General features: G+C 39.8%; 1 protein-coding gene across 1 annotated transcript in view; it reads right to left on the bottom strand.

Annotated features, from left to right (window-relative positions):
* The window catches only part of LOC142144265 (uncharacterized), a 109,378-nt gene extending 87,338 nt beyond the window's left edge, over positions 1-22,040 (bottom strand). Inside the window, exons 1-13 of the mRNA XM_075202890.1 lie at positions 21,904-22,040; positions 21,696-21,823; positions 20,396-20,528; positions 18,884-19,090; positions 18,158-18,350; positions 14,810-14,940; positions 12,933-13,133; positions 9,979-10,100; positions 8,615-8,843; positions 7,794-7,993; positions 6,898-7,053; positions 6,535-6,628; positions 2,665-2,808 (exon numbers count right to left, since the gene is read on the bottom strand). Of these exons, the coding sequence (XP_075058991.1) occupies positions 2,665-2,808; positions 6,535-6,628; positions 6,898-7,053; positions 7,794-7,993; positions 8,615-8,843; positions 9,979-10,100; positions 12,933-13,133; positions 14,810-14,940; positions 18,158-18,350; positions 18,884-19,090; positions 20,396-20,528; positions 21,696-21,823; positions 21,904-22,023 (2,058 nt within the window). The 5' untranslated portion in view covers positions 22,024-22,040. The remainder of the gene's footprint in view (positions 1-2,664; positions 2,809-6,534; positions 6,629-6,897; positions 7,054-7,793; positions 7,994-8,614; positions 8,844-9,978; positions 10,101-12,932; positions 13,134-14,809; positions 14,941-18,157; positions 18,351-18,883; positions 19,091-20,395; positions 20,529-21,695; positions 21,824-21,903) is intronic.
* Positions 22,041-22,760: the final 720 nt, after the last annotated feature.

The raw sequence follows: 22,760 nt of genomic DNA, 5'->3' as shown, positions 1-22,760 counted from the left end.
ATACTCCTTTCTAAGGCAATCAGCGGGGTCGAGGTGCCAAACTGCCCTAATTTTTGGGTGCTAAATGTTACTGAAATGCCCATGTCTCAGTATAAAAAGTCCATTCTGAAATATCTTAATTGTGCTGCGAAGGCTGTGATATTGGTTCACTGGAGGACTCCAACGCCGCCGTCCGGTTTATAAGACTGGACTTTTGCATGTCCATAGACAACCTGAAGTAATCCTCTGCAGATAAGATTTGCGAATATTGCACTCTGTGGTTTGAATGGATGGAATTCAAGACACCCCATTGTTCGCCCTTTGGAACAATTAAGTTAGAAAAAGTAAATTTGCACAAAATAAGTTCTTAGTTAAGGGAGTAAGTGTGGTATGTCAGGCTGTCTATATGCCATTAGCACGCACGACCTTGGTTACAGCTCTTTGCTCACTTCTCACGTGGTTACAGGTACATGTCCCACAAATCACCAGAAAAAGTGATAATTAATTCCCCGGTTCCCTCATTCCCCCACTTTCCTACCCCCCTTCCCTATCCCACTATACAGCATAAGTGTTATACTGTTTACAGTTTATTTCTATCTGCTCACCCACATTCTGCTAGGGTTTTTCTTTTTGTTGATGAACCGATATGAATCAGACGCATGTAATCGATATTATGTTAGGGGAAACACATCCCGAGCTCCTGTATTATCTTGTTTTTGTAAATTAATTCCACTTCTGGTGGTAAAATCTGATGGTACGAAAAGAGTTGTTTATCTGAAACAAACCATCCCTTTAAACAAGTTACCCCATAGCATGAAATGTCTTCAATTAACAGCAATTTGAATATGTGAAAGCCAGATGACCAATGAAATATGGTGCAGATGTAAATCAGTAGATATTTAGTAAGTTCATTATTAGAAATTCAGCGGATCACAAATTACCTTAGAAAGCTGCAAGTATAGTGATAAGAGGAACAAATAGGTAGTCGGCTGTAATACTATCGTTACTGCGATTTCTGTAGTAATTTCCGCAAAATTTACAAAATTCCAACACCATTCTTAATTGCAAGTTGTAGAAAAAACAAATAATCATCTATAATTTATTGCTCCAGCCACTGCCAGTATATGTGTGATAATTAGTGTAGAATCCCAGTGTCTGATATATGGCAGTGTGGAAATGTATATAAGGAATGCAGAGTTTTTTGGTTTTTTTTTTAAAATTGTTTAAGAGTATCAAAATGATGGCAGAAACTGTTATTTATATTTTTATTTCTACTTTGGACACTCATGATCACATATTTGAATTAGCTGCACGCATTATTAATTAAATAGAAGAGACCCACATAGTGTTATGGTCTGACTCATAGCTGCACTAAGTCTTTACAGGTGCAACTCTGCATTTCCACCATAAGTGGCCACTATGGGGGTTCATGTGTCCTGGAAGCAGCTGAGATGCCTCACTTAGCTGTAGTTGGTAAGGCTGATGACTAGCGTATTTATACTTAGCTCTTGCAATCAGACCTGGCTGGAACATGTTTTGCAGTTCTTGTTGGGCAGCTGTGGATTATTGCTATTCCTGGTTCCTGTATTCCAGTACCTTGTTATACCTGGCTTTTGACCTTGGCTATTCCTGACTTTTGGTACCCTGACCAACCTGCATTTCTGGTATCCTGACTCTGGCAAGTTTAAAAGGACTTATATGTATATTAATTCTGGACTTTTGTCACCTGTCTTGCCTGATCCTTCAGCCAATGAGATCCTACCCTGCGTGATAATGCAGTGTGATATACAAGACAACCTTGACACATGGTGTTGATATTTACACTAGCCAGTAGCATTAAGTCCACCTTCTATTCATGCATGGTACATACCAATAGAATATGTTAGTCATAACTACCTTGCTTTTATTGGCTATATGTAGATAAATGGATAAATGCCAAAAGGGTATAAAAGGTGTTGCAGGCAACACCCTCTAGACCACTCCTTGGGCAGATTGAATTTCTTCAGCTGCTTCATCAGGTCCCAGCTGCATAGGCTGAACAGGATGTCACCTTGGAACAAAAGCTGAAGGGTGTTGGACATAACCTTTTTTCGAGAAATAGCAAAGTTTACTAAATCATTGCTTTTTGTATTCTCCAACTGTGCTTTCTTATAATAAACAAACTGTAAAACTCACAATATTTGTTTTCTGTCTGATTGTTGATTGTAAAATACTGAAAAACTTTAAAAATATTTAATGTATAAATTCATTGTTTCCTACTGTAGCAAAAATAATCAAAAATCAAACCTTGCTAAGTCAAATGTATTAAGGTCTTTAGCTCGTACTTACATGCTATAAAATGTGGCATCAGAAAATGCCCTGTGGTCATTTTTCTCAAAAACTGGGCAAAGCAAATTGCCATATAGTTCATTCAGACAGATCTATATGGTTCAAACAGCAGCATATCCGAGCATACAGTATCTGCCTAGCATGCTAAGAAATATTTTGTAAGATATATGCTCTTTAGTTTAAGAACTAATGGGAAACCTTGTATTTTAGCAAATTTATTTTAACACAAATCACTTTTACATCTAAAAAGGCTTTATTCATTTAAGTTATGCAAATATAAAGAATAAATGTATTAGACGCCGGCACGTTACAGATCTACAAAGCACAAAATATGAATTGTTGTCTGCTATTGCTAACCTTTATATCCACGCACTGCTGAGAACTCCATGGTGACATGTAGCAAAATGAAGCCAGCTGAATGGCAGCTAACAGGGCATTTCTCTGGCTTACTTGGCAGGCGAGCACCACTTGCATATTCTCCACACCGCATTTATTCAGTAGCTTGAAAGAAAATACAAATTTAGTCAAAAGTAAAGCACATATTGCCATGCTGTTTGTTCCAAAACACCCAAATATATTGCTGTAAACCTCACCACACTATCTAGTAAGACATTTCATATCTATTTAAGTGCCTTATCCAACTTTCTCAAGTTGGTATCCAGGAGCTGCCTGGGAGAGGTAGGCTCCTGCCGATGCTTACTTCACTTCCTGTCTGATCTGAGGAGCGATGCAGCAGAAAAACACCTAAACGTAAGTGAGGGGACTGCAATTGGAACACCATAGGGAGGAGGGAGTGGCTGCATATAGAACACTATAGGGGGAGGCCGCATATAGAACACTATAGGGAAGGGGGGGCTGCATATAGAACACTATAGGGAGGGGTGGAGGCTGCAAATAGGACACTATAGGGGGAGGGGGAGGCTGCATATAGGACACTATAGGGGAGAGGGGGAGGCTGCATATAGGACACTATAGGGGGGGTCTGAATATAGGACACTGTAGGGGGGAGGCTGTATATAGGATACTGTAGAGGGAGGCTGCATATAGGACACTATAGGGGGAGGGGAGGCTGCATATAGGACACTATAGGGGGGGAGGCTGCATATAGGACACTATAGGGGGGGAGGCTGCATATAGGACACTATAGGGGGGGAGGCTGCATATAGGACACTATAGGGAGGGGAGGCTGCATATAGGACACTATAGGGATGGGAGGCTGCATATAGGACACTATAGGGAGGGGACTGCTATAATGTGTGAGAGAATGGGGGGCTGTCTTAGTAGTATATGAGTGGTAGGCAGGCTATTTAATGGTGGTGCTAATTATTTAATGGGTGCTATTTAATTTGTGGGGTGTTGGTGGGGCAATTTAATTTATTGGTGGGGCCTATTAAATTAAGATGGGGTGGCAGGGCCTTTAATTTAATGTTGGGGTGGTTTGGGGCTATTAATTAAATATGGGGTCGAGTTTGAGGATGAGGGCTATTTAATGTGAATATCAACTATTTAATGCCGGGGGTGGTTGTGGGAAATGGTTATATTAAACGTAAATGCTATTGATATATTGCTGGGGCTGTTTGGAAGGTATTAGGTTTAGTTATTAAATAGAAATACTATTTAGTTGGAGAAAAATATGTTTATTTATTAAATATACCTAATTTAATGACAGGGCCGAATGGAGGGAAATAGATCTATTTATCAAATGTGAGTACTATTATTTTAATGTTGGGGCCAGAGAGAGGCCTAATTATTAAATGTGAGTGCTAATGATTTAATGCTGTGGATGGTTTGAGGTTTTTAAATTTCATGTACCCATTATTTTTTTTAAAATAGGGAATCCAACAATCCAGGATCTAGACAAGCAGCAATTGATCTAATGAAACCAGCAGCCACAGGTAGTGGTAGTCCCGAAGTTGAGTGACTGTCTCTTAGTCATGATTTGGTCTGATTACAAGGACAGTTGGGAGGTATGTCCCGCTTCATACTGTACTACTGAAGTCACTTCACTACGTGAAGGTAGAACTGTGTGCACCTAACAGTAGTACACACAGCTTTGCCTGTGTATTTGTCTAATATGTATCTAATATGGCAGGATTGGCTAACCTGTGGTGTTGTGAAACTACAAGCCCCAGCATGCTTTGCCAATATATAGCAGCTTCGTGCTGGAAGGGTACGCTGGAACCTGGAGTGCCACAGGTTAGTCAAGCCTGTAATATGGTAACCCCCCTTTTTTAAGTACCCTGGGCCCCCAAGAGCCTTATTCCAGCTCTGGTGATACTTTAGTGGTTCTTACATTGATTTCATTGCCTGCCTTCTACCTTGCACTTCTCCCATTCTCAGATCACTTTGTTGAACATATGGCCAGCCCCCATTGCACTGACAATATCATTAATCTTGCCTCCTTTGTAGTTAGTAAATCACCTGCAAATCCTTGGAAAAGCTCTCCCCTTCACTTATACCATTGTCTGCCAACCGTCCCTGCATTGTTATTGATTCAAAGCACCACCAATCACTGGGCACATCTAGGTCTCATACACAATTGTTACAGAATAAGTGTTTTCTTGCAGATGCTTGAAGCATTTCATCTTTGTGGTGATTGCACTGGATAGCCATTTATTATTAGGAATATCGTTAATGCATTTTTTGTGCAGGACACATTTTTATACATTAAAAGAGAGAGATTTGACTAGTAGTTTGCACCTCATGATGTCAGGAAAAGATGCAACTGGCAGCCTTTTCCCTGCATTGCTTTAGTAATGACACACTGTGTATTAAGTAATCACATCTAGGGTTTTGTAAGTGTTACTACAACCAAATTCCAGTAGTTCTAAATCCTGCTTACTTTTGTGTTGACCCCACCTACAGTTGATTTGGTCCCGCCCCCATGAGACCACTTCAATAATTTTTCCAGGGCCACTTTAAGTTTCCAATCCGCCCCTGTTGGTACGCTATGCCTACACAGTGCTTACAAGGAAGGGCACAGATTAAGATCATATATAATGAAACAAGGAGCATCAGGTAATAAAAAAAATGGGACAGGGATGACTATAAGACAGAGAATAATGCATCACTGAACCCTGTATTAAAACTTGGGGTGGGCCCAGCGATCCACTGCACCGTCCAGAGGCACCCACTCTGCTTTTATGAACATGTGCCAGACCTCATCATGCTCAGAAGAGGACTACTCTTTGGGGGTCAGGGGGAGCTGGGCCCCCATAACCTCTAGACCACATAGCTACAACACCCCCTGCAATTGCAGTGACTGCTATAGGAGATAGGCATGAGACATTTAAGTAAGGTAAGACACAGAGGTATTGGGGAAAAAATATGTTTTAGGGAAAATGGTGTGGGGCATGGTATGACTTATGTGTGTGTGTGTGTGTGTGTGTGTGTGTGTGAGCACAATATGTTTGATAGCTCAAGTTAGTAGCAGCTCAGTGCTACAGTACACCCTTAAAGTAACAGCACAAGGAGTAGATTACTAATAGTATGGACATGACAACTGCACTGTGTACTTTACCTAAGAAAAAGAGCTCTACTGTATAATAGTTACACGTAATGAAGATGCACTATAGAGAGGGGGAATATGACAGTGGGCACTTTCACTGTATAATGATGGTATGCAAGATTTAATGCTTACCAAGACCATGGGAGTGGCAATGTACTGTTGAAGGAACATTTATATGTATGTTGAGGGAATTGGAGCCATATATATTGTAGACATGGGAGCTGTAGAGTATGCTATGGATATGGGAGCAATAATAAACACTATTGATATGTGAGCTATGCTATACACCGTGAACATGGGAGCAGTATTATATTTCTGTGGGGATGAGTGTGGGAATGGGATCTGTACTTTACACTGCGGTCTTTGGAAGCAAACATGCAAAGCATGAAAAATTATTCCAAAAAGAATGCACATTTTTACAGGGGGGGAAAGGGGGGTTATGCCTTTATTTCAACACTGTTCTTTTTACTGAATGGGAATGGATGACAAATGCAATATTGGTAACAGAAGGAACAGACTTCTTCATTGACATTGTATATATTTTGTTGCCCTACAGCATGTTTCATCCAGTTTTGTGTGGAATATGCACGGACACTGGATAGAAAGTACATGGGTATACATTTAATTAAGAGAGGGCCAAGGGCACTGTTCCTTGGGCCACCTAGTTGTGTTTGTCCCTATTTAAAAATGTTGCCAGTCCTTCACTGTGAACCTCTCACCTGTAGTATAGCATCTCTTGATGAGAAACTAAACTTTCCAATCTGATTGTCATCTACTTCATGAATGGCAAGAAGCTGCGCTGATGGTGAATACCTACAAGTGAAAGAGAAGAAAGGGATTTATGAACTGTATTTAAACCATGCATACAATAAAGCGCATTAATGTTACTCAGGTAAAACATGACAAAAAATGGTAAAGGAGTCGCACCTTCAAGTGTATGAGGTTAGACATCTGACAAGTGTATTATGTTCCACTATCTCATAGGCTGCATTTAGGCTTTGCACTGATTCTCAAGCCTGCTTCATAGCGGAGTATAGCAAGACTACTAGGGGAAATGACTACTAGTCATAGTTATTACTCACCTGTCCACACAGCTGTCATCCTCAAGGAGAGAAGTGATGAACATAGGAGGCATCTGGTCCGCATGTTCCTTATGTGATGCAAACTCAAACTGCACAGGTCTTAAGTACAGGTGAAACTCATTGAATCCCATCTCTTCAGCTAAACATGTATATGTCCTGTTACATTGAAGTAAAAACAAAACATTATAGATGCACACGTTTAATTCTAATGATAATTCCCACCAACAGTTCTTTTATATTAAGATGTAATTTTGCTAGTCAATACAAGTAAGACTACAGCCATGTATAAAAGAGCTAAGACCAACAATATTTTGTGTTAAATTGGATATATTCTCTATAAAGCATAAGGTAAAACGTGCTGCATTTATTATCAGCACATATCTTTTTACTCATAGTGATGTCACAGTATATATTCTCCTCCCAAATAGATGTAACCACAACAATGGAAATGTCCATGTATCTGCTTGTTACCATCAGTTATTGCTGTGTTGCCAGTCTGCCATGGAATCTTTGCTCTCAGTATACTGTATAGCAAGTATGGGCAACATTATATTTTCAAGGGCAACAAATGTGGTCTTAGTTCCAATGACAAACTAAGCTGCTAGACAAAATGTGATTGGGCTGTTCTTAATCTGTGACACTGTGACATCCCGTTGACAGCAAGAGGACCAAATGGGGGAATTATGGCCCTGTGATGGTGGCGCTGTTGCGCACCTCAATAACAGGACTGGCCGCAGCTTAAAATAGATTCTCATTGCAACTCACATCTGGTATGACACAGTGTAATAGAATGTGTGAATATTACATCTCTTATTAAGGCGGAAATACGTGTCTCAAACATTGTTTTAATACTTATTTAATTTAAATATGATAAAGATGTCTTTAATTTCTCTGACCTAGAGAGCATTGCTGTTTCTAACGACGCATCTATTATTCTAGAACGTAGGGTGATGAGCTCTAACATCTTGCTGAATGTGTCCAGCATAAAGATTTGTTTTCCTCTGCCATGCTTTTTATCTTCATCAGCTGAATTCAACACCAACAGGCAGATATCTCTAACCGTGACTGGATCTTCCATCAACACCTCCTCAAATAACTATATCAGAATAAAGAATGAATGAAGAATAAAACATCAATGCTACTATGACAGCAGACATCATTTTTTTATCCCATGACTTCAACTTACTTTAACCCTAAAATAATATAGCAGATTAACTGCTATTTTTAACAGTAATATATATTTCAAAAGTTCATCAGCTCGATCTTGGTTTTAATTATTTCACTAATAAAATTTGATTTTATGGAGAAATTAAAAAAACTCAACAATTTACTTGGATGTCAATAAAATTTACAATGCCCCATTTCACATTTTCCTTTTTATCCTTGGTGTTATATACTGAGCATATGGAATTAACAATAAAATTGATATATTAATGGGAAATTGGATTCACCCAGTGCGATACATAGTTGTTGACTTTCGCTCACATTATTTTAGTGGAGGATGAGTTGTGGAAGAGAAATTTCAGGAGACGGGAGCAAGAGAAAATGGTTATCTACAAACAAATATGGTAAACAAATTGGTTCAAATAGCTGATGGTCTGCTTTATAAGATGGCAACTTTTCCACTAGTAATTTTATTAGGTGTGTAAATATGGCTAAAATGACTTTAATGAAAATGATTATAGGCATAAATATTGCATAGCATGAACATACTTACATCTTTGCGGACATTCCTGGTAAAGGATGACTGGAGATCCCTGGGGGCTGACCATTCAGTAAGTGCAAGCTGCAGGACCTTCTTCTCCACACTGTAGGACTGCCTGGGCGACTTTGCATTAGATATATGCTGAAACTCTTGACAAATGTGGTCTAGTGTCTGAGAGATTAGGTATGCCAACCCCACAGAGGGGTGGAACTCCAAAAGGTAAACATTCTTTAAAGCAGGACTGTGGATACAAAAACAAACGTGTAAGAAAAAGAACATTACAGATAACCAGGACCACCATCAGGGGGTATATGGGTGACTTGCTGGAGGTTCCAGAGTATCAATTAGTAATAAGAGGGGATCTACCAATTTTTTAATCACAAGCACTGGCCCCTCTCTGATTACTTGTTGCTGAAAGAGGATCTATTGTGAGTTGTTATTAACAACTGGTGGACAGATTCCAGAACTCTGATTAGTTAATATCAGTTGATTCCAGCAGCCCGTCAGAGTTCACTTTACAAGCAGCTTTCTGCCTGGTACTAACTGCTGTTAATACATCATAGTGTACAATGCTGTCTTGTAATTGTTAATGACAGCTGCTGATGTGTTTACACACAAGCAAACAGAGAAGGGCCTGGTACTGAGTACCAGAATAGATGTGTACTTTGAACACTACCCAACAGATTTGGAGAGTTTGTACTGTACACTAGCCACCAGATTTCAGATCTGTTTAGGGACTTAGCTGCCAGATTGGATGCTCTGCTTTCAAAACTAGACACTAGATTGGGGGCATCTCTTATGTAATAGCCACCAGATTGGAGGTTTGTATTGCATATTACCCTCCAAGCTGGGGGACTATTATATACCAGATTAGAGGGATGGTTTATATACAACCATCAGATTATTTACTAGCAATCAGACAGAGGCCAATATATAATATACATATGTCACTGGAAATATATTAGGTTTGCTATACTACCCACCAAAAATGGATTAGCATTGCACACATGCCACTAGACTCTGCAACCACCAGGACATACTGTGATTAATGCTTGATTTAGATCTTTTCAATTCAGCCACACATCCATGCCCCTTTTTAATAGATTTCACTTGAGTGGCAGGCTATTATTATGCTTTTAATAAAATGCCATGCAAGAAAGGATCAGTTAAATCCCTACTACTAGAGAGGAGCAACTGTATTCATGATAAAAATAAGGATTTGCTTTGATAGTATGAGGGAAGAAAGAGCAGATACAAGTAAGGCATTATACCTGGTTCTTTTGCATTGTATGATAAATTACAGGTGCTGGCATTACAGCAGTAGGGCAAAGTCACAATTCACAGCATTTGAACATATAGAAAATGAAAGAATTTACCAACTGGTGTTAAGTGAGACAAGTGGCTTAGTAACAATATTCAGAGGAAGACCAAATTCATAAAAACCTCCTTTTCGACCATCTCGCCAAACCTTCTGGACAAATTCCCTCTGACTTTCTATCTGTATAAAGAAAAAGATAAACATAAAAGTATAAACAATTATAACGCTCAATGATACATGGGCAGCACGGTGGCCTAGTGGTTAGCACTAAATTCATAAGTTTGATTCCGATCATGGCCTTATCTGTGTGGCGTTTGTATGTTCTCCCTCTGTTTGCGTGGGTTTCCTCTGAGTGCTCTGGTTTCCTCCCACACTCCAATAACATACTAGTAGGTTAATTGGCTGCTATCAAATTGACCCTAGACTGTCTGTCTGTGTGTGTGTGTTATGGGATTTATATTGTAAGCTCCAATGGGACAGGGACTGATGTGAGTGAGTTTTCTATACAGCGCTGCATAATTATCATCATCATCAGCTATATAAATAGCTGATGATAAATCTGCTTTTTGGCAATTCATCTGAATGCTTTATTTTTTTACAAATCAGTAAAACTGCTTTTGGATACAGTACACCAATTATTTTTCCATGTTTATTACACCTAAAACCTCCACGCAAATCTTAATTAAGACCTGTATGTGTATGGACAAATTTATTACAATGGGCTAGCAAAGTTTTCCAGCTGCACCCAGTATGTTAATTTACAGGAGGAGTCTTTGCGGTCTACTAATTTCACATGATGCGCTAATAAGAAAATATGTGGCTTCCCCTTTCATCATAAAGTTATAACACTGCTTCCTGTATATACCCACAAAGACCACAAAGCAATGAAACTCACAAAATACATAAGTGTGTTTCATTTATAAGCAGAAAAATAATTTTGAAGCCATCAAAAACCCAAGAGAGGAATTACAAGTTTTGAGATCAAAGGGAGGGCAATTAGGAAACATGTTTCTTTTATTTGGCAGCAAATAGTGACATAACAAGAAATTACTGGACACCACTAGAGTGAGGCTGCGGAGCTCAGTCAGTGCTGAGAGGAGCAGCCAGAGTGAGCAGAGATGGATCGAGTGTCAGTGGAACCAGAGGCCCTTAGTGTCTTATCCCCAAGTCTCCAGGTTGAGATTTAAGCTGATGTCTGCCTCTTCTATTAGACACGGTGCTATGGGGATAATAACAGACACAGAGATAAAATTTCCGGGGGAGACACAGGGTGGGATTAACCCGAGGTCTAACTGGGCTACAGCCCAGGTGCCTCGGGCATCCAGGGGGCCCTTGACAGAGTTCAGCAGAGGTATTGATCGGGACGGGGGCGGGGGCGCCCCCGGCCCGATCAATGCTGAGCTCTGTCACTGCAGTCCTCCTTCTCCGGCGCTCAGTAATCTCCTTACTGAGGAGATCTCGCGAGAGTGTCACGAGATCTCCTCAGTAAGGAGCTTACAGCGCGCCGCGGAAGGAGGACTGCAGTGACAGGAGAGGAGAAGGTAAGCGCTTGGAGGGGAGGGAGGGGGGGCGGCTAACAGGGGGGCCAGGCTGCTAATGGGGGGGGCCTTACGGGGGAATGGGGGCCCCATTAGCCCAGGGGCCTCCATTCCGTTAATCCGGCCCTGGGGAGACACCTCATATACTTAGAGAAAGAATGAGCCCTATTGTGCATTGCTAAGATCACCAACAAAAGAGAACGGCTGCAAGGCTGTTACTTGAGACACAGGGCCTGAGTCATTAAGGAGAGCAAAGCAAAATAAAGGGGTAACTTTGCACCTTGGCAAAACCATGTTGCATTGGAGGGGGAGGTAAATTTAAAATGTGGGGACATATTTGTATTTTAGATAGGGCATGTCCTAGATCAACTTTAAATTTCAATGTAAAAATAAAGCTATCAAGTGTGCTACATGAAAATAGTCAGTATTTAACTTGCACAAAATAATAAACTAAATTGCACCCGTTGCAACATGGTTTGAACTGGAGAACATTTAGTCCGTTTTTGCCTCACTTTCCTCAATGGCACAGGGTAGACTGTCATCATTATTATACAAATCCATCATTATTGTGATTTCCAATCCTGTATCAGAGTCCACTTGCATTTTACTACCCTGCACAGTATTGGTATTCATTCTTAACCTTGCTTATGTATCCCATGGAGTCTACTCTCACGGACCCCTTAAACCATTTTTTTATCTTTTTCCACTTTGTAACAAATTTGCCAAATTGGCTTGTCCCCATTTATATGAGTGGTGTTATTTGGGTTGTGTTCAAATCAGTCAAGGCTTCTCTCGGATCGCCCCTGTTGAGTGAAGTCGCCGCTTACCTGCTGTGAGCCCTAAAGAAAATCATCAGGATGGGTGCATTGCAATGCCAACGGTGATTATAGCTTCAATTAACTTGTATCCCTGGGACATATCTATTCATTTGACTCAAAAATTCTCATTAGTTGCAAAGCACAGCTCGACTGAGTGGGGGGGGGGGTCTTAGAATCAGATGTTTCTCTCTGGGTCTCTTAAGGTTCGCTATGCTTCCTAACTCCATAGACCTACAATGGCTTTAGTTACTCTTAAAATAGCAAAATAATCAAGTAAATGTGCCTTGGAACAACTTAATAACCATCGCTACAAATCCATAGTAAAATCCATGATGTGCTGTGAAATGGGTAAATAAAAAAACCCAACAAATATTAAAAACATCATTTGCTTCCCAATGAACTACATTTATGGAGATTAAGTTTTTTCTATTGAAGCAAAACTAGTGTCCTGCTACTGTGATTTTTAGAACTTTCATTGCAAAATTACAATATACAATATTATGAATATAATTTAAAATGGGACCTAACTTATTTTTACAAATGTGAATGCTTGGTAAACCTTATAGACTTTTAGCTGAATTAAAAATAATGACAAGAAGCGGTTTTCACCAATAAATGCATCTGCACTGTTTGTGAATTGATGTCCGTTTACTTACTTGGCTATTCAATACATTTCTAACAAGCTGCAAGTGAAGTCTCAGGCACTGGCAATCATCCCTGTAAGCTTCCAGGAAGTATTTGGCGCCAATGTCAAACCGTGGGCGCCTACACATGATGTCAGTAATCACTTGTGCCAAGGTAAATCTGTCTTCTGGATCAAGGACATGCTGGTATGCTTCATAATAACTATCGACAAGCTAATTACAAAACACAGGAGATATACAGTAAATGATGTTAGAAATTGTACAATATTCTAGCTCTGTTACACTCCAGTCCTTGTATAATCAAGGTCTACACCAGTGTTTTAATTACTAAAGGAAATCTATAAAAGTTCAATACACTAAACAATTTAGTTAAATAAAAGCCAAAATTAAAATGGTCTTTAAAATAACTCAATATTCTTGGAACAATTAAGTATAAAATATCATCACTAAAAAGAATAACTTGTACCCTATCCTTACCCCTTGCCTTGTACTCCCCCACATCCTTTTTTTTATTTTGCTTCCTGTTCCGCTAACTGAAAAACTTCTAATAAAAGCGGTTGTAAAAACAAAAAAAAACAAAACGAATAACTTTGTTAACTTATCAAAAGTGGAATAAAAATGTTGATTTGCAATATTGCATTTAAAAAATAATTTTGAACAAACTATACAATGTAACGTCAATTTAGGTTTAATATTACCAAAAGTTAGCAAACATCTGCATGTATTTAAAAATAAAAATATCACTCATTTAATACATTTTTTACATCAATTTTGCCTCATTTTTAACTTAGTTTTTGCAAAATACCCCTGTACGCAAGAGGCATAAAGTAAAGTTGCAGCACCTCATCTGAACAGTTATTAGAAAACGTGGCTGCCACATTTACAGTAGTGGTATTGTTTAGAGATGAGCGAAGCTATAATGGAGTTTTGTACAAATCTAATTTCACTGCAGGACAGATCGTTTTGCAATGGTGATACAATGTTCAAGTTTCTCTATTGCTTTGCTATTCCATGGAATTCAGCACTGTATATGTAAATTATCTTTTCACAGAATTTATAGCCTATGAACAGAGCAGGGAATACGAGGTCCAATTCATTCTGCTGTATTTTGTGGTTAGGACAATACTGGGAGCACTTAAGGCCAAATTCCAATGCCGAAACTGTTGCCTGATGATATATTGGCTTATGCTCTTGTATGATAATGAGGAGTTTACACAAATTATTGCTGTATTACTATGTTTGCACAGAAATATGGCCATCCAAGTTTAATCAATTTAACCATCAGTTACACTAAAACTATTTTATTTCATAATGAAGCAAAGTACTTCCTGTACATTCAAAATGTCAAGTATACGTCCAAATTATCAAAAATATTTTACTAATCCTTATAATGTTCATTATTCGGCTCCTCATACTAGATTAGGCCTGGCCAAACTGTGGCTCTCTAGTGACACTACAAGTCCCAGCATGCCTTTCCAGCTATTGGCTGGATATTCTCTGGCAGAGCTTGTTGGGGCTTGTAGTTTCACAACAACTGGAGAGCCACTGGGTGGCCAGGCCTGTATTAGATGAATGGTGCTGATTAAACAAACAGAGGTTACATAAAGTATGTGGTCACTTTGTACAAGTTACAATTGTAAATTAGGGGACACATTCTCAATAATAAAAAAAAAAGGAACAGAAGAAAAGCTATGTAAATGCTGCACATTGCACTTGGTCCACATACCCTGATGTGGTTATCTGTATTGAATACCTATCCCCCTCCATTTTCTTAATAGCATATTCATAAGGAAAAATGTTTCATGATATTGCAGCCCTTTATGCAAACTTATATTTTCCTCACATTCTTCTGGAACCAGTAGAGAAAGAAGCACATTTGCCATCTCTACCTGCTGTTTGTTTTCTAATAGAGTACATTCCCAAGTCCACAGGTCCAGCAGTAGAGCAAAGCGGTCCACATTCACATGTGCCCAGTCTGAGAGGTCCACCTCACTCGCATCCTTCTTACTTGACTTGAAACCTTTGGGATCAAAGATAGAACCACTTGCATTAGGTTGATTAAGATACTAGATAAATATACAGTACTATAAAACGTACATAAAAAACTTGGGCGGTAAAAAAATAGGAATACAAATCCTTGTGTATAAGTGCCCTATAAAATTGGAGGCTATGGACAATCTCCGATCTTTCCTAAAAATGGGGCTATGTATACTCTACATGGGCAAATCATGGTACTGGCAGATGCTAAACAGTTATCATGATGCTCTGTACACTCAGACTGACAACCAGTGGACAATTTGTTGACTGTCAGCCAAACTGAATTTACAATGATCATTACAAAATGTTACTCAATCAGGTTCAGATTTAGCATTAGGCACAACTAGTTTTCCATTAAGCCTGGGTTCTGAATAATGCATATTTCCCATAATTCAGATTCCTGATGCATAATAGTTGGATAAGTAAGAATAGGTTTCTGTAACTGTTTTATTTGGGGCCTAAAAAGAAACCATTGAATATATTTTATGGGCTAAAGTAACTTCAGCTTACACAGATGTTTTTTTTTTAATGGTTTAAAACATGGGGACAGCTTATATATCAGACTTGTGTTACTTCACCGGCAAACAAAAACAAACTCAGGAATTTGGGTGGTCAACTGGTAGATAAGTAACGGAGTGTGAAATAAATTGTGTAGTGTAGTGCACTATAGTCTGCTCTGCAACACAACTGGGCAAAAATAAGGATGTTCAATATATGAGTTGGCTTTGGGCACCAATTGTCGCATACCTGCAGGCTTCACTTATGCAAATCCTTGCAAACCCATGAGCCGTGTGTGTGTGTCTGTATGTATGTGTGTGTGTGTGTGTGTGTGTGTGTGTGTGTGTGTACACACACGCAGTTGCTGTAGGTGCTTAATACTGCTCAATACTGCTTAATTTGCTCCCAACCATGACACCCGCTAAGCAGAGAAGATTATGAGAAGTGCCTTCCAAGTGGATCCCATGGTTCAATCAGATGAACAAAGGGGGGCTGAATGTGTAGAAAACGTCTGAACATCCCTTAAGACTGCTAGTCGGCACTGAAAGAGAATAGAGAACAATGAAACCTGCAATTTTAAAGAGGCGAAACGCCGTCCCTTATCCAAACCCACCTACAGGAAAGAAAGTAGGCAGGAGAGACTGAAGCAGGAAGTGGGAGACCCTTAAGATTCACAACAAAGAATGTAATCTTTCCAAAACCGATAATAAATAACAGAGGAAGAGGGCTTTCTTGCCTTAATCATGATCCTTACCACACTATGTGAGAACCCTCAGGACCAGAGATCTAGGGTCTCAGTAGCCACGCCGTCAAAGTCAGACAATCTAAAGAGTGGCAGTGAAGAGGACCCGGAACCAGGAGGTCTAGACGAAGAGGCAGTTGTAATGGAGGACCTACCACCTTTCCCTGATTGTCTGAGTACGACGCCCAACATGGCCAATCTCAAGCCACTAGTATGGCGGGCCGTTTCATCACACTGGACCCCCCTTCAACATCACCATTATGATCCCACTATGCCCCTTCAACATTACACCCTGCACCCTTATCACACTCATCACACTGTGTCACCAAAAATGTCATACTGTGCCCCCTTTAACATCACACTGTGCCTTAGTGCTATCTTTATCACACTGGCCCTTCAGCATCGCACTGACCACCTTTATCACACTGTGCCCCTTCATCATCATTGTCCCCCTCCTTCATCATGTTCTCTCCGCATCCCACTGTGCCCCTGCTTCACTGTGCCCCCTCCTTATCACACTGTGCCCTCTCAGTCATCACTGCCCCCCCTCCTTCATCACCACTGCCTCCCCCTCCTTCTTCACACTGTGCTCCCTCCATTGCTGTCCCCTGCATCACATTGCTACCCACTTTCAGGGGCGGATCTAGACTTTATGTTTAGGGGGTGCGATTTTGCATAATCACGTCCCTCCTTTGCTCTGATTGGCTGGCCTGCGTTAACCCCGCCTTCCGCCTGCGATTAGCCCGCCCCCTCCCGTTGTGGTCGCCGGCTGGGACCACTCTGATTGGCTGGCCCACATTTAGCCCCGCCCCCGCTCGCGCTTAGCCCCGCCCCTCCCCTCCCGTTTTAATCGGCGGCTGGGACCTAGCTTTTTGCTGCTAGGGGGGCGAATGCCCCGATCGCTCCCCCCTGGATCCGCCACTGCCCACTCTGTACTTTTTTATTGTTGAGACTTTCACACTTGTTTTGCTACATATGAATATCAAACAATAGAATTTTAGCCTCCTTTTAACATCAGTATAGAGTAAACTTGAGCAGGCTGGGTCTCCAGCAACCTATAACTCTTGCGAAGGTGCAGTGAATATACTGATAAAGCCTTTGTTAGACCTGGGCTCTCCTTCTTTTTTTTTTTTCATCCAGTGCCCCCTCTGTTCTTTACTTACCTGTCTATGATCTTCTCTTCTTCCTCTTCTTCTGTCTTCTTCTCTTCTTGTTCTCTCGGTCTGCACCGCTCCTCACTGACAGTATCGGGATGTGATGATGTCACACCTGACACTGTCAGTGAGTCTTTTTTTTTTTACCCGGCTGAAAAACGGGGATGGCAGGCGAGGGGAGCGCTTTACAGGCATGGCGCCGCCTGCTTTGCTTACCCCATTACACCAGCCCTCTTTAGACGATATGCAGAAGTGAAGTAGAAAAGAAGGCAATTATATTTAATAGTCTTAAAAATGGCCTGATTTGCTGATGAGTAGGGAGTGATGGACTGGATCCAATTTTATATTAGGTAGTCAGAGTTTTGAGCTATTAATCAGCTAACAGCCTAGGTAAGCAGGTGCGGCCTCCCCATTTAAAAAAAATACAGTTCCAACTAAATGCTCTCATCCCTGGAGAATAACAAGTGATGCTAACTGTACTGGTTAATAAATGTTGAATTGTAAAGCTTTCTTTTTGTCTTTCTTGTAAGTTGGTTCTGTAACACTGGATCCTGTGAAATAAAATTATATAAAAGCAGGAGCCCATACAAGCATGCCCTACTACTTATGTACTTAACTAAAACTGAGGGGTATAGTAAGGGTATACTAGGGGGGGAAGTGTATTCTTAAACAAGGTACGATAAATGCCTAGACTCCAAGTCCACTGACTATACCCCAATGTCTCTAATGGTAGGAGGGAGAAATATCGTTAATGGAATATAGATGTTTCATCACTAGAGGGCCAATGTGGAAACAGGATATCTTACTTCTTTCTCTCTCAATGATGAGAGTTGTTAGGAGCAGCATTTGGTCTTGCAACTCATGTAAATCTTCAAGCGCAGCATCGTACACAATAAATGCTCCTTTCTGATCCTGAGTGTGGACTATTCCATCTTCTACTGTGTAGTAGTCATCGTGATTTTCCACCTCCGAAAACTCCATGAACTGAGCACTGTGTACCTGGTGGCGGAGATGCAAATAAAAGATACAGCAGAGAGCAGTGATACAGTAAGGAAGCATACACAGATACCACTTTGTAGACGGACTAGTCGACCGTTTCAGGTCTACCATCTGGTGTTCAATAGGAAATACAATGCTTGCCATGAGTTCTATTCTATATATTTGCAACGAACCTCAAGTCGCAGCAGGGAAAAAAGGAGGGCCCTCACCTCAAGCAAAAACGGACACCATATTCCATACATATTATGTGAGCGCAAAGTTATAAATGTCAAATACAAAAAGTGGATGGGAAGTATATGGGCTATGGCCTTGAATAGTCTACAAGCAAAGTCATTTAAAATGCATTGAATGGTATTAATGGGAGGTATCTACATCACTAACTTCTAGCCACAATTGTATGTGACAGTGTGCAAGTGTGTTTTCTGTGTTCGCCTCCACTGAAATCATGTATGGATACCATATCTTGCCTGCAGTTGTTAATATTAGTGGATGTAATGCAAATAAACATGCAGTACACCAATATTAAAGAGTACCTTGAAGTCTGCTGGAGTTTGGTGCATATACTGATGAGATCCAAGTCCTCCTGACATACCAGACCCTCCTTGAGCAGCATTTATCCAGCTGGTTTCTTCACCTACACTGCGTACCAGGTTACCAGAATTACTACTGAGACAGCAGGTGTCAATTGTCAGAGTTCTCTCTATAGATCGGAAATAATTTAGGGATCCAAGGCAGACACGCTGAAATAAAAAGAACACTAATGTTATTTACAGAAACCACTAGGTAATTACATATAATCTGTCAGTAAAGTTCATATTCATTTGAACACAAAGCTGTAAAGAAACCAGCCTTTTACAAAGTGTGTCTCACTACTTGTTGGTCATGCTATACCACTCTAGTATGCAGTTAGCGTTACCAGTAATTTGTTCACACAGATCAAGTCATATGAAAAATGTAGAGGTCACACAAATGACACAGAGTTTAGTTATATATCTATATTGGAAATACTTCACCATAAGTAATACACGGCAATGGACTTGTCCACACGCCAATGGTCCCAGCAGTGTGTGAGCATTTCACATACTCCCTAAGCTGTCGGAGCATTTCTGTAATAGGTCACGGATATGTAAAACCTGTGTGCATTGCCAGGACCAGTGAAGATAATTGTGGATACCCGACACCATATATGCCAAGTCTTCCCCAATATATAGATATAAATTTATAACAGAATGCTCCAGACTGTTATATATAAAATATTTGTGCTGTTACTTTAAATTTATTTGAAATGTATTTAATGTTTTCCTCTAATATTCTGGATATAGGCCCGACTCATTTTCCGTACCTCCTACTTTTGAAAAAACCTCAATAAAATTTATTTAAAAAACACAAAAAAACTATAACAGAAATAAATATATATTAATTATATATATGATCTGTCACAGGCAGAGCACATGATCGCAGGGGGAATGATTCCTCCACCCCTGCGATCGGATCCTGGTGCCTGGCTGTCACGGTGACAGCCAGGCTGAAGACAGAATAGCGGAGACCAGCGGCGGGCCCCCAGGTAAGTCTTTGCTGAGCTGTTGCACTGGGCCCCCTGGTGAGCCCGGGCCCGGTACAACAGTACCCCCCGTATCCCCCTGATGGCGGCCCTGGTCACAAGAGTTAAACATAACATACAACTGTGACATGTTCACTTCACTTACTCATTTCACTGCATGGAAGCAGCAGTGAAAGCTGGCTCTCTTGTTTGTTAGGCTAAGGGTGGGTACACACAGATAGTTATTCTGCCTGTGGTACTAATAAAATAGAGATCACTGATCTTTATAGTGAAATAGACTGTCCCAAACTCTTACAAGTCTGTGTACTCTGCTTCACCAGCCTTTTAAGCAGCTTGAACAGAAGTTAGCTCCCCTGTTATATTTATTGAGAAACAACCTCAGATTTGGATGAATGTGATTGTATCCTGGAAATCCTGGTATTTTCCAATACCATCTCATTTCCCTGCTTGGAAATGTTAATCATTACATAAAAAGGGTGTTCACCTGAAGTTCTCTCAGTCTCAGATGACGCAAGTAGAGAAGAGATAAGTAAGCTCCTTTCATCATTACAGGATCTTTGCTGTTGTCTTCTGCCTCATCTAATCCCAGTAGTTGCAGTGTGTTCTGGTAATTGTACCTTATTAAAATAACATAAGAAATGAGCACACTCATACACCCAGATTTGCCTTATACAAGACCCATCGTCAGGAGATGAAACAATGTAGCTACAGACTACCCCGCTGTATTGATGACAAGTTTATACATTTACTGACAGGCTGTAAAAACAAAACAACATTTCTACTCAACAGAAAAAATTATTTTCAATTCTGGACAAATTTCGAAGTAGCATGATACTGTGACAGTAAAAACGTACTTTTTTTTTTTTATAATAACATTTTTAGAAAATAATATTTTTGAAGTTTGGCAATCCTACATCATATGGCGGAATTGTACAAGAAAAATACATGTTTTCCTAGAAAGATCATAGAAACCTGTACTTCAACATGCTAATTGCATGCAAAGCATCTCATATCTTGGGCTATTTATCATTCAAGAAGAGTGAGTGTGTGTTTGATTTATGCTGGTTGCTGAGAAGTATAACCCTGCCACTTTTTCTTAATTCTGACATTTCTTGATTAATGTCAGCGTCATCTGTATACAAATGATAGTAAGGCGACTCAATAAACTTTTAGGGGCATATTTAATTGGCCGCGTTACTGTCAAAAGTAACGTGGCTTGCGCACTATTACCGTTATTACGGTAATAGTGTGCGTAATTACCGTTATTACGGTACCTTTAACGCCGGCTTTCTGAAATCCGGGTTAGAATTACCGTAATACCAGTAATACTTTTAACGCCGCGTTACTTTTGCGAGTAACGTGGCTAATTGAATATGCCCCTTAGTACTATATAAAGAATGAATTTCACTGCATTACAACAGTTTTGATTTTGGACACATAATAAATAATAGAAATCCATACACAATGCCATAACAACATTAATGTATGAATCATCATAAAGTCAAATATATCACTAAACGTACAATTGACAACTAAAATATGAGGCATTAAAGGAGATATTGTTTTCCTGGCACCAGCATATCTGCTATGCCTGTGAGAAAATAATCAGACACAGGCACAGTTAAAGTAATATCCCCCTTTACTCATTTACAAAGACTCCACCATTGGCTCTTATAAAGTGTATACTTTATGGAAAACATTATTGGCATCAGTTACTGTGATGTGTTCACTATAGCGACCACTAAGCTCATATAAATACATTATTTATAAGATAATAATCTTACCCTGTTTCTTTCTTTTGTGTAGAAGACACCGGTCGCTTATTGAGAGTTGTTATGCCAGCACTATTTTCACTGGTTTGCTGTAGTGATAATCCATCATTTGTATTTAGATCCTTGAAAAGACAATCTCCCTATTTGATCAAATGGAACAAAATATTACAAATATTGTACATATATTGTCGTCGTCCTGTATTTATAACTGTGTGCCTACCTGTGATAGATCCAGTGGGCTGTATATCTTCACCCATATTTCGTGACTATATTTGGCTGAAACAGGACGCACAGGGGAAGGTTGTATGACCCGTGCCGCATGTTCCTGCAGCAACTCCATGGCTTTCTCTGCACTTGTAATCTAGATAGTGTTAACAGTAATAGCAATCTACATAATCCAAAACACATTACAAAATACATTCCATATACCAAAGAAAGAGGACTGTTCTTATAATATATGGTTACTTCATGCATTATATCTATGTACATCAAAATTGCGTCTAAACCGCTGCTTAGCTGCTATAGTAGTACTAGAGTGTATTTAAGTGCTAACAGAGTTACTTAAAATGTTATAAATTTATAACACTGACATACAGTCTCAGATTGTGTTGAATGGGAATTGGGGCATTAGGAAATCTTACAAAAGCGGTGGTACTGTGCTGTACATATAGGGCCTGAGTCAAAAAGGAGAGTAAAGCATAAAAGAGAAGTAACTTTGCACCAGGGCAAAACCACGTTGCATTGGAGGGGGAGGTAAATTTAAAATGTGGACAGAGATTTACAGTTGAGATAGGGCATGACCTAGATCAACTTTAAATTTCAATGTAAAAATAAATCTATCAAGTATTTGTGTGCTAGATGAATAAACAGCCAGTATTTAACTTATGTGCAAAGTAATAAACTAATTTGCACCCCTTGCATTGTACCATGGTTTGTCCCAGAGAGCATTTACTCCTTTTTTTTGCCTTACTTCCATTAATGACTCAGGCCCATAGAAAGCAATGACCATGCTATGATCACTGAAACGCTTTGCTTATTGTCGGTTTTCAAAAGTGATATGTAAATAAGTCCCGATTT

This window comes from Mixophyes fleayi, chromosome 3, assembly GCF_038048845.1.
Source record: "Mixophyes fleayi isolate aMixFle1 chromosome 3, aMixFle1.hap1, whole genome shotgun sequence".
NCBI classification, from domain to species: Eukaryota; Metazoa; Chordata; class Amphibia; order Anura; family Limnodynastidae; genus Mixophyes; species Mixophyes fleayi.
The sequence above is the reverse complement of the archived record's forward strand: the minus strand, read 5'-3'. Positions and strand labels throughout refer to the sequence as shown.